Source organism: Pinus tabuliformis, chromosome 7 (genome assembly GCF_031772625.1).
Source record: "Pinus tabuliformis cultivar Carrire ecotype Pingquan chromosome 7, CPIR1, whole genome shotgun sequence".
Classification (NCBI taxonomy): Eukaryota; Viridiplantae; Streptophyta; class Pinopsida; order Pinales; family Pinaceae; genus Pinus; species Pinus tabuliformis.
The window spans coordinates 328,762,558-328,775,877 of NC_142293.1; the positions used below are offsets into that span (position 1 = coordinate 328,762,558).

General features: G+C 39.0%; 1 protein-coding gene across 2 annotated transcripts in view; it reads right to left on the reverse strand.

Annotated features, from left to right (window-relative positions):
• Positions 1–13,320, reverse strand: part of LOC149247277 (ARM repeat superfamily protein) — a 215,133-nt gene that overhangs the window by 146,745 nt on the left and 55,068 nt on the right. The window contains exons 2-6 of one of the 2 annotated variants that reach the window (XM_089458166.1): positions 1,816–1,992; positions 1,474–1,598; positions 1,229–1,367; positions 299–448; positions 147–206 (exon numbers count right to left, since the gene is read on the reverse strand). In XM_089458166.1, coding sequence (XP_089314292.1) covers positions 147–206; positions 299–448; positions 1,229–1,367; positions 1,474–1,598; positions 1,816–1,992 — 651 coding nt within the window. The remainder of the gene's footprint in view (positions 1–146; positions 207–298; positions 449–1,228; positions 1,368–1,473; positions 1,599–1,815; positions 1,993–13,320) is intronic. The other variant, XM_089458167.1, reaches the window with a different exon arrangement.

Genomic DNA, 13,320 nt, shown 5'->3' on the forward strand with positions numbered 1-13,320 from the left:
CTCATGTTGAAACTTTCCAGCCTTGTACAAAGTTTTGGCATACAAGTTTCATTATTTGTGTATTTTGCATTAGATTTAGAAAATGCATGAGGCAACTAAAATGTTGTTGGCATAAGCATGGCTACTCAAGAGTACTCGGTACATACACCTACCTCAAATCGCTCATTGCATGTCTGAAGGCGAGAAAAAAGCTTCTCAGCAAACCCCTAAAACAACACATACCCACCAAGAATTCAATGATTGAATAGCATAAGACAAACTTAAAAACCATAACATTAAACAAGCATAACATACTCACCTGTGGATCCTTCAAATGTTGGAGAGGCGAATAGCTACCCCAATCAAGATTTTCTGAATTTACACGCTGTTGCTTTTTTATGCTACGCATAACACGCTGTAGCTTGGCTTTTTTCTTCTTTTTACTTGAAGTTGTACCCTTGTGGTTTGCCTGTATTTAAAAACAATGTATTACATGAATGTACTCATCACTCAATCTTTGTTTTCCTTATCCAATTCCAACCAAGCTTGAATCTATCAATCAATAGTTTTCCTTGTATTCATAATTTATTTGCATATATATTACTACTTTCTATATCACTTTAAATAAAAATAATAATGAAAAGTACAAGAAAATGCCAAAAGCTGCATGGGAGTAAACAAGATAAATAGTGCTTGCTGCAGTCTACTACAGGCAGAAATATCAAGAACCTTGTTAAGAGAAAAAAGCCACAATTTCTCTATGTATTCATATCTTGATAAGTCTTTCCAGAAACTAGTTAGATTGCTTTCACCTAAAGTTCTCTTGTACATTGATAAAATTACAATGTGCATCAGTATATGACAGATTTGACATGGATAAATCTATTATCAAGAGCAAACCAAACAAAATAAACTGATAAGCACTTGCTTAATTATTTTCTATCATATACCATCTGGACACCTATGTACAACTAGCAGCATGGATTTACTATAATGTCCTTTGTGCAAAACAGATGGCTAATTTGAATTTTAAATACTGTTCCAGTTACAGCATATGTACGCTTTTTTCAAGAATTCATACCTCAACACTATTATATGCAAAAAATATTAGAGTAAAAATTTGTCAACAATGAAATGAATACTCGGAACTGACAGACCTGACAGAATTATAATACAATCACAAAGTGGAAGATCAAGCTTAATTTCCTAACCCGTATACATTCTTGGAGATATGAAGTCTATAATTAACCTTATAGACAGCTTCTCTGCTTAGAACCACTTGAGGCTTCCTTGTAATCATATCTTCATCACTGCTTGAATCTCCATCCACATCATCTTCTACATTCTGTTCATATCCAAGTAGAAAAGAGAGAGCAGGTATCATAATCCTGCATATCACCAAAGATAGATTTATAATTCAGATAAAACCATGAGATAAATAGGTTATAACCGATACAACAAGGTGTGAACTAATCATAAGTTGGACATACATACTTGGAAGATTTATGAAAGCATGCACTGCAAATAGAATTTCCAGTCCTCTCATCAAACCAGACCTTCCGTCGATGAAGATCACACAGAATAGAGAGGGCACTCTTTGCTTTTGACTCATGTTCTTCCTACATCACCAATAGATAGTTAAGACACCTATAACAATATTTGAAAATACTCTTAAGTCATGTCCAAATCTTAAGCCTCTTCAAAAAGGACTTCTCAAAATCATAGCCGAACTCTACCTTAACAAACATTAAATAACTGAAAACAAATAACCCTTTTATAGTTATAGGCATCAATGATCAACAGAGTAAAATAATTCATTAAGATAATAATTTTCACCTGCAACAATGAGAACAAAATGCTCTGCAAGGCACGATTCTTAGCATCATTCTTGTGCTTAGTATTCATTTGTCGAATCGAGTGGACAATGTGTGAAAATGAAAGCTTCTTTAATTCCTTGTCCCCGAGTGTTTGAAGGTCCATAAAGAGCATAAGTGTTTCTGCAAGTTCAATCATCTATTCAAGAAAATATCAAAATCAATTGATGAAAAAGAAATACCCTGAAACACCTAAAAGCATTCTTCATGGTTCACATTCATTTGGGATTAGACAAAAACTCAATTGTTCATAATACACATTTAACAAACATGAAATACAAACTTACAAAGTACTATGGAAAAGTTACAACTACACAAGTCGTATAAGGATTTACCCAAAGGTGAACAATAGGTTTTCTGTTACATTTGCTTACAATTTTTAGGAAGGTGAATCACAGATCCATCACTGTGTATAACATTAGCTAGAAAAACACGTAACTTACAAGAACTGAAACCAGAAGCCAACATAGAGGACAACTAATTTGGCACTAATATCCAAAAATGAACAAAATGTTGTCAATGGAACCAGATAATTAGAATATGTTACAACTTACATATAACCACTTCTTTTCACAACCATGAAAAAACAAAGAGCCTCTTAGACAAAATCAACTATGATATTAATTTCCAATAATGACCAAATGCATTCAATGCAACTAGATAATGTGTTACAATATATTACATATAACCGCTTCTTATCATCATTGGCTATCTTTTTGTGGTGTCTCATGGCTCTAATTTTTTTTCTTTGGGTAGATACAAAGATATATGACACACTTTTCAATGTGCTTCTCCCAACAACACACAGGTTAAGCCAGTTGGCCAGCCATAATTTTCAAACTCTATGTAATCAATAAGATTGGTACTAGCATCTGATTACTAGTTGTATGTATACAACTAACACTTGAAATGTGCAAAGCATAAAAATAATCAGCACATATTCCTTCAATAAGGCCTATTGGAAAGCAAAAGTAACACTTTTTTTAAGTTACAACACTTGATTAGTTTCTTCATCTTCAATTAGGTCATGTCCCTTAATTAGTAGCTCAGTACATGTATTCTTTATTCTCTTTTGCATTTGTTACTCCTCGTGAGGACCTATAATTTTTGATCCAGCCACATTTGGCAGTTAATTGCTGAATGCCAAAAATGATTCAGTGTGCAGTTCCAGAGGGGGCTATCTCATTTGCTCCTAGATCCTAGTAGGGTCATATCATCTGACGGATATATAGCACCAAATTTACTGGGATATTATTTGGCATTATGATGACACGTTGATGAATGGACCTGACTTATGGGTGAAGAGTACACATTACTTATCAGGTTATTCATTCAGCATATTTTTGTAACTTAGCATGAGGATGGCACCTTTGCATATCACATATCTTCATTTTGTTACAGATGCTACTCCATGATCTATCATGGGTGGATAAATCTCCTATTGCTTTTCTCTTGTTCTCATGATGCTCCATTCAATGCCTTCACTTGGTTGTTACATGATGGGTTCAAGTCTTATTCCCAGCTGTTTAGATCTTCTAGCTTGTTGGGATGCTTTCCTAGTAATTTGCCCAGATGCCATTCCCCTTTCATTATCATACCATCATTTTGCCTTGGTACAATCCATTATCTCATCACCCTTTCATTTACCTAGACACAATTCATATTACTCCTACCTCCCATCATTTACCCACTCCATGAGAGAGCATGATTCATTCCACCCATTTTCATTTAGCCTTTCCTTCATAGCTAACCTCTCATTTGGCATATTTCATTATTTCACCTTATCCGTGTGTGATCATGCCAAAGTGGTTAGAGATATTTTCATTGTTGATTAATCAAACCCAAATCTAAGGTTGAGTGTTAGAGTATTGGCCTATTCTAATATTAGGTTCTAACCTTAATTTGAAGCCTCACTCCCTATGTTGAATTTTTTTTTTTTAAATAAGAAAAAGGAAAAGAGAGAATGAAAAATAAAAGCACTAGAGAATGCAACTTGAACTTTATAAGATATATAACTTGAGGGTAGCACTCCCCTTTGGCACACATGTTGAAACAATCCAACATTAAAAGGTGATATTTGTTAGTGGTTTCCCTCATGAGAGATTCATTGGGTCTCTTTAGCCTTGTTCACATTCACATATGCCATAATTATTGATTACTCCTTATCAATGGCACATATATTGAGGGGTTGTTGAGGTTCCACAATTTTTGATGGTTAGTTATGCATGCACCCCATCCATTTCTCCACTTCAAGTTCAATCTACCAACTTTCCCATTCACACGTTGACTCCATCTTCTTCACACTTCATCCTAGGTGGTGCGCACCACTAGAATGTCCACCTACACCTTTGCATATTCACACACTACTGAATAGTGTTTGACTTGGAACTAGTGAGCCCTTGCTATTTGGGAAGATTCTTCACATGGTTCAAGATTGCAATCAATGAGCTGTTAATTTGAAATTGTTTGTCTATTCCAATGGCATAGTCTCAAGCTATTTTGGGAGTGGCACACTATTAATTTTAGGTAACAATGGTATGTTATATGCTTTAGAGCAATTTTACTTCAATTTCTTTATTAGCCCAATATCAATATCCAGTTTAGCAATCACATCAACATGATAGTAAAATGCAGATAGAACATAAACATAAACAGTAGAAGACAAGCCAAGACAAGAGGACACAAGATGTGGCACCAGCCAGGGACAAACCCCAATGTGGGGAAACCCTTGATCAATTCTTCTTATATTCTTCAATAGTTCAGCAGAGAGAGAGATAGTACAATTTACAAATCTGATCATTTATGACAGCAGCAAAAGAGCCCTAACCAGAAAAGTCAACACTGGTCAACAGGGCAGAATTCTTCCTCAATTCAGCTCGGTCAAACCCAGTCAACTTCGACCTCCAACAGCAAGTCTAATCAGCCCAAAACAGTCCGAAAAATTCCAGTCAAAACTGGTCAACAAGACTCAACCTTGCGGCCAGCCCTAGTACAATCAACGCTGGTCAAAGGAGAGGTCAGATTGCCTCGATTTTTGTGCCCAGATCTGCGGCCTGCTAGGACAGAGATACCTCACCCAAACCGAAGTCAAAACAAGTCAACGCATCAAGTCAACACAGCCAAACAGCCTCCCTGCAGCTTGGTCAACGCAGTCAACAGAAATCGTTTGCCCAAAAATGTGTACCCAATCACAAGAGGAGAGAGAGATGTGAGATGAGATGATGATAAAATGACTTGAGGTCTCCTTTTTATATGCAACATTGAGGATGAATTGGGGGTTTGAGTGCCTGTTTTGCTTGTTGGCCGACCTTGACAATTTGTCCATAATATAAATAAATTGATATCTTCATTTGTACATGTCGAAATCGGATGATCTTTAGATCAATCCTACAGCTCTCGGAGATAGGAATCCAAGAAAAATATCAGTTGTCATAAATAAGATGACCCATGTGGAGTTTGGCCCTAGTTGCCAATTTTAACACTCCCTCTCAACTAGGGATCTCTGCCATCAATGCACAGCTCTACATTGCTCTACTCTGCTTTGCTGAACTATGAAGTAGAAGAGGTGATCGAGAATGTATCTACTATCATACCATTCTCTATTGACCCAAAGTCAGTTCCAAATAAAAGAGAGTGTCTCATACCACTCTTACTGACCCAAAGTCAGTTCCAATCAAAAGAGAGTGTCTCATATCACTCTTACTAACCCGAAGTCAGTGCCAATTGATCCCATATCAATATCGATCATCCTAGCATACGGAGTACAGTAGTACATCATGCGTCCATCGGTAGTACTATGGTCTCTATCCTCATTTCCCTACTCATTGGCCAGATTATAGGTACTTCCCATGAGTCCCAAACTGCATAGGTAGGATGTCTCAGCATGAGAAGGATGAACCACTCATCCTGCCTACATGTCACCAAGGGGTATCACAGGGGAAGGCTGAACCACTCACCTTGTACACAGCAAACCACTAGGGGAAGTCTAAACCACTCACCCTATGGTTGCTCATTGCTCCAAGAAGTACCCCAAGCCACCCGGAGCTCCCAGAGCTTAATGTCCATATCATACAGGACCCTCATATGAGGGTCTATCCATGACTCCAAGTCGTTCTCGAAAGGCCAAGAACTTGACCTTCCCCAGGGGCTTTGTCAGAATATCGGCGACCTACTCATCAGTCCCAATGTGATGGAGCCTTATTGCTCCTCGTTGTACCATATCCCAGATAAAGTGGTGCCTGATATCTATATGCTTGGAGCGATCATGAAACACGACATTCTTTGATAATCGGATCCCACTCTGGTTGTTGCAGAGGATCACGATGGTATCCAGTATCCAGCACATGTCCAATCAGCTCACTGAAGAGCTCCCTCAACCAGACAGCTTCACCAGAGGCCATACTAGCAACTATGTATCCGGCCTCAACGGTGCTCAAGGCAACCGAGTTTTTCTTCCTGCTCATCCAGGATATAGAAGTAGAACCCAAAGAAAAACAGCATCCAAAAGTGCTCTTGCGATCCACCACACTGCCAGTGCAATCAGCATCAAAATAACCATGTAGCCTCACATCTCCATCAGTGTATCTCAGTCCATGAGTGATTGTGCCCCAAAGATATCTCAAAAGATTCTTGGCACCAATCCAATGTATATGATGAGGCTCAACCATATATTGGGTCCATGTGTTAACTGCAAAACATATGTCCGGACGAGAGTTCTCCAAGAACACCAATGCTCCTATGAGTTGACGATACTCAGAAGCATTTCCCAATTCAAGTCCAACAGCACTACCACATAACTTCTTAAAGTTAAGTTCCATCGGGGTAGTCATAGGCTTGCAGTCCACCGTCCCAAATATTTCCAATATCTTCACAACATATTTTCCTTGAGATAGGAAAATTTCACCTAGCTTTTGCAAACCTCCAACCCTAGGAAGTAGTGCATCAGTCCTAGGTCCTTCATCTCAAATTCAGAAGCTAACTCCCTTTTACATTTGTGAGTGAGAGGGTTTGCACCTGTCAGAAAGAGGTCATCCACATAAAGTACCAGAATCAGAGGTTTATCATTTTCAAGCTTAAAGTAAAGGTTTGGATCGACTTCACTTCTAGTGAGTCTCAGCTTCATCAGATAGCTATCGTTCCTCTCATACCAAGCCCAGGGTGCTTGCTTCAATCCATAGAGAGCTTTCTTCAACCTGAATACATGAGATTCCCGGTCATGAACCTCAAACCCCTCGGGTTGTTCCACATAGACTTCCTCTTTGATCGAACCATGCAAGAAAGCGGTCTTGATATCCATCTGATGTAGGTTCCATCCTTATGAGGCAGCAAGGGCTATGATCGAGCAAATGGTGGTGTATCGAGCAACAAGTGCAAATATCTCATCGTAATCCACACCTTCCTTTTGAGAGAAGCCTTGAGCAACAAAGTGAGCCTTGAACTTTTCTACACTTCCATCAGCTCCATGCTTGATTTTTTAGAGCCACTTAAAGGTGACAACCGATTTGTCCTGGGGTCTAGAGACCACATCCCAGACATCATTCTTCATAATTGACTCGTATTCTTCATTCATAGCATCCTTCCATACTTGTAGCTTCACGGCTTCTTCAAATGATGAAGGCTCATTTTGAATGATAGTGCTCGTGACGGTCAAGTATCCTTGATACATGTTAGGCTTCTTGCTTTCACAGAAGGTCCCCCTTGGTGCAATATGTCTCTCGGCATCTTCGAGAGTCTCCCTAAGCCATGAGGGTCTCCTCTTGGAGGAGGAGGGCTCTTGAAGAGGAGGATCAATAAGATCCATAGGTTCATCAATATCCGACATTGTTTCATCTTCTTTTGCAACCTGTTTTACGGTGCCAGCTTCTTTGTCCCTCCTTGGGATAGGAAGGTTGTTGATATTCCTGAGGGCCATATCTTCGGTCGAAGGTGACATCATGACTTATCTCAACTTCCCTTTGATCAACCACATAAATTCTATATCCCTTAGAATTTTCACTATAGCCCACAAAGATTCCTTTCTTCCCAGAAGCACCCAATTTGCTTCTTTTCTCTTTTAGCACATGAAAATATACGGGGCTTCCAAAAATTCTAAAATGAGAGACATCGGTTTCTTACCAGTGAACATTTCTTCGGGAGTCTTGGAGTCCAATGGTTGATGAGGGCATCGGTTTTGAACATACACAGCGGTATTTGCAGCTTCAACCCATAGGAACTTCAGAATCCCTTGATCATGAAGCATGGCATGAACAACTTCTACAATAGTGTGCTTCCTCCTTTCAGCCACACCATTCTGCTTGGGAGTGTATGGTGTTGTAGTCTCCCTCTTAACGCCAGCTTCTCTAAAATAATCTTGGAATTCATTCGATTCGTACTCGGTCCCATTATCAGTCCTCAATATCTTGATTTTCTTCTCGGATTGTCTTTCAAAAAAGGCTTTGAAGTGTTGGAACCAGGTGAACACTTCATCCTTCTTCTTCAAGAAGTAGATCCAGGTTTTGTGAGAATAATCATCCGTAAAGGTGAGATAATATAAATATCCTCCCAAAAAGTTTACGGACATCATATCAAATATGTTGGAGTGGATCAATTGCAATTTGTCTGTGGTCTTGCTATTACTTGAGGGGAATGGTCCCCTTGTAAGTTTTCCTTCGGCACATCCTGGACATACACCTTCATGCTCTACTTTGAATTCAGGGATACCTGTCACCATCTGTCTCACATCGGGTAGGGCCTTATAATGAAGATGGGCAAACCTCTGGTGCCATAGTTCAGATTGTAGAGATGTGTCGCAAGACATGGCTCCCAATGGACTTCCTCCAACTTGATACAAAGTGTCAACCCTAAACCCAAGACTAAAAGCATCTTTAAAATTTCTTTTCCAAACACATACCTTTCCATTGAAAAAAACCACCTTCAATCCTTTATCTTTCATTGCCAAAATGGACACCAGGTTCTTCTTGAGATCGGGTACATACAGTACTTCTTGCAAATGAATAGTGTTACCTTGATTCAATTGAAGGGTAACATTCCCTACTCCCTTCACGGGATAGGTGGCATCGTCTCCAAGGATGATCTCTAAGTTTGTCTCATTTTCTATCAGATTAGAGAGGGCTTCCTTGTATCTGGTGAAGTGCCTTAAGGCTCCACTATCAATTAGCCAATTGCCCAAAGTGTCTGGTGGAGAGGTAGTGGAGAGGGCTGATATAAGATAGTACTCCTTTTGCTTATTGTTAACAACATTTGATTCTTCATACCTAGAGTTCCTTGCTTTCTTGGAGGGTCGACCATTTCCTTGATGTCACGCATTCCTTTTTCCCTTGCCATTTGACCCGCCATTCGTTTGATCATTGTTTTTTAATTTTCCCCTGGAATGATTGTGATCATCATCATGCAATGTGTCCCTTCTATTTGGACACTCCCTTGCATAGTGGCCAAACTTATTGCAAACAAAGCATTTGCCCTTCCTTCCTCCCTTAGATCCAGGCTTTCCATGGAAATGACCTTTAGACCCTGCAATATTTCTCCTTTTGGCATGAGCGGAGAATGCAGTGGGGTTGATTCTATTAGAAGGCATTTCTTGCTCCACCATTCTTGTTTCTTCTTGAATGCATCTCAACATCAATTCTTCAAACCCTGGAATTCGATCATTGTTGAGTATAGTGGTTCTAAATACATACCACTCAAGTGGGAGTCCTCCAAGGGTGGTGATAGTAAGTTCCCTGTCAGGAATGACTTCTTTAATCGAAAGTAGATCATTCTTCATCTCAATGATCCTTAAGAAGTTGGATTGAATATCCTCGTCCTTGCCCTTCTTACTATCTTTCAACTTATTCTTGAGAAATAGAATTTGAATAGCATTACTAACATGTTCATCAACCTGTCGTAGATCTCCTTGGAGGTTCGGAGATGTAGGCCACCAAACGCTTGTCAATGGAATCCCTGATAATCTTCTTTGCTTTGAGTTCAACCCTATTGTACTTGGTCTTCGCAGCAGCCAGTGCATTTGAAGGAGGCTCAAGGATTTTACCCTTCACATAATCCAACACTTCTTGTTCTTCCAAGGTCAAATCAAGAGACATCTTCCATTTATGATAGTCAGATTTTTTGCGGAGCTTGTCTTCAGCCGAGAAGTGGGATGAGGAACCCATTAAGCCTTTTGTCCTTGTCCAACTGTCTTTGGTGATTGCTCTTTCACTCTTGCTTGGGCTTTGTCTTCACCTCAGCTCTAATACCATGTTAATTTTAGGTAACAATGGTATGTTCTATGCTTTAGAGCAATTTTAATTCAATTTCTTTATTAGCCCAATATCAATATCCAGTTTAGCAATCACATCCACATGATAGTAAAATGTAGATAGAACATAAACATAAACAGTAGAAGACAAGGCAAGACAAGAGGACACAAGATGTGGCACCAGCCAGGGACAAACCCCAATGTGGGAAAACCCTTGATCAATTCTTCTTATATTCTTCAATAGTTCAGCAGAGAGAGAGATAGTACAATTTACAAATCTGATAATTTATGATAGCAGCAAAAGAGCCCTAACCAGAAAAGTCAACGTTGGTCAACAGGGCTGAATTCTTCCTGAATTTAGCTCAGTCAAACCCAATCAACTTTGGCCTCCAACAACAAGTCTAATCAGCTCAAAACAGTTTGAAAAAGTCCAGTCAAAACTAGTCAACAAAAGTCAACCCTAGGGCCAACCCTAGTACAATCAACGATGGTCAAAGGAGAGGTCAGATTGCCTCGGTTTTTGTGCCCAAATCTGTGGCCTGCTAGGACAGAGATACCTCACCCAAACCGAAGTCTAAATAGGTCAATGCAGTCAAACAACCTCCCTGCAGCTCAATCAACACTGGTCAACGAAATCAACAAAAATTTGTCCTCCTTTCCTTCGCACGCGTGAGAGAGAAGATTGCCCATAAATGCCTACCCAATCACAAGAGGAGAAAGAGATGTGAGATGAGATGATAATAAAATGACTTGAGGTCTCCTTTTTATATGCAATGTTGAGGATGAATTGGGGGTTTAAGTCTCTGTTTTGCTTGCTGACCGACCTTGACAATTTGTCCATAATATAAATAATATCATATCTTCATTTGTACATGTCGGAATCGGATGCTCTTTAGATCAATGTTACACCTCTCGGAGAGAGGAATCCAAGAAAAATATCAGTTGTCATAAATAAGATGACCCATGTGGAGTTTGGCCCTAGTTTTGAATAATAACACACACCTTCTCTTGGTGGACCACTTGTATTACTGGAAGATTCTTTTCTTATGATTTGACATAGGCTCATGCTATTCTTAGAGGGCACACTTCTTGGAGCTTGCTATGTACTATTTTTGGAGAATGGTTGCAACCAGCTTGCACCAGTGCCCACAGCGCACCTCTCCTTGAGGATATTTTACTATTCTTCATTAAATAAACCTCTTTGGCATGCACTCTAGCTCCTTAGTTCTCTCAATGAATATTCTATTATTTGTTTGACTCATCAAATATATTCATCATGATATTAATTTTTTATTATGAGGTGGTTGAGCTTAAAACTCTATAAATAAGAGGTTGTCCTCGTTTGTAATGGATGTTGAAAATGGGCATTGGATTCTTGGTTTTGTTGTCTTGTACTTTTTCTTGGATCTATTGGATGAATAAATGAAGTGCTTCATTGGATGAGGAAGTCTTCTACATGTGTGTTATTTTTGTTGATGATATCTACTTGATGCATGGTTATGAGACAACAAATTAGGTGACACCATTCCTACTTTGCTTAGATGCATATGAGTATGGCGATGGGTGCAACTTTGACTGAGTGGTAACAAGCATATTCATAAGAGGGGAAGTATGGGGCAAGTGGTGTTGATTAATGAAGATGGGTGAAGCAATATTCAGTTCTTGCTCAAGTTCACATTACCTGCATTTTATATTCTCCAAGATGCAAAGATAGACAAACCTATCTTGGGAGAGGTTTATGATGGCATGGATACCAAGGATAAGAAAATTGTGGAAATTATTATACAGGAGGCTCCCACTCTCCTTTTAGTTGATTTTGATTTTGCAGAGCATGTGAGATCCATCATTGTTATGAGGTGGAATGGCTTGAACACTCCATTGCACACTTTGGCACATTATATCCAAAGTTTTATGATGAAGACTCCATTGCTCAAAGCAATGGGAAGTGTAAGGACCCACATAAGGTCAGGAAGGTGGCCAATCAAGTAAAGAAACGCTTTCAAAGGTTGTTTCTAGCTTCTTTACAAACTAATGCAAGGGAGGAATTTGCTTGTTTTGCTGCAAGATTAGAAAATTTTGTGGATATATCAAGTTTGTATGAGAGAAGGACCATGAACCTAGTTAAATGGTGGACTTGTTATGGAGCAAATGGTGTTTATTTGCAAAGCCTTGCCACTTGTATTCTATCGCAAGTGACAAGCTCTTCACTAACAGATAAAAAATGGAGTACCTATAGTTTCATTCATTTGGTGAGGCGCAAAAGGTTAGGATCATAGAAAGTTGAGGACCTTGTAAATGTGCATTCAAACCTACTCCTTGTGTCTTCTCTAGGTGAAGAATATACAAGTGGAGTTCGTAAAGATTGGGATGTAGAAGCAGAATGCCAAAACTTGGAACTCTCTTTTGCTACACTAGATATTGGTGGTAATGCAACCGGAAGTAGAGTTGCCTCTTCTATCAATCCACAATCTAGTTTTGTTGAACAAACATCTTGTCCTATTTTTGTTGAAACTTGACAAGCATGAGGATGAGGATTATTAGGATATGTAATTGTACTTGTCTTTATCTCATATTTTATTTCATTTTTAGCACATATAACCTCATGTATAAAAGATGATTTTGGATTTACAGCCTCATGTATAAAGGCCGATTTTGGAATTTTGGATATATAACCTCATCTATAAAGGTTAATTTTGGATTTTGCATCATCCATGAGAGTTAATATAGACATGGTTTTCCTTTTAAAATATCATTTATGTGCCTCTATCTTTTTTCTTGCAAGATAATGTGTTATTTGTAAAAAATATATGTGTGTGTGTGTGTGTGACATTTCCCTCGACATTTCAATTTTAGTGGGTCACATTTCCAGACATACCAGTTTTGAAAACTTCGAGATGTTTCCACATTCCATGCAACTTAGGTTTGTTTGCATTTGGTAATGTGCCAAAGGAGAAGGGTCTACACTCTCCACTAAGGCCCAATTGGATTCTAGCAAACAAGGCCCCCAAACCTTTGAACGATAAAGAATCATGGGACCGAATAAGGGCGTCAACGAGAGACATCTTGGACGAGATGCTCTAAAAGTAGTGCTAAAAACATTGTCTCTCGCAAAGGGGTAGAGAACCGTAGCCCTTGTTTACCAGAACTATAACATTGTTTACACTGGGCTAAAGAGCATGTCTCAAACTAAAATGCGGCCCTGAGAATTGCACCCCAAAGTAAGTATAGGTGTTG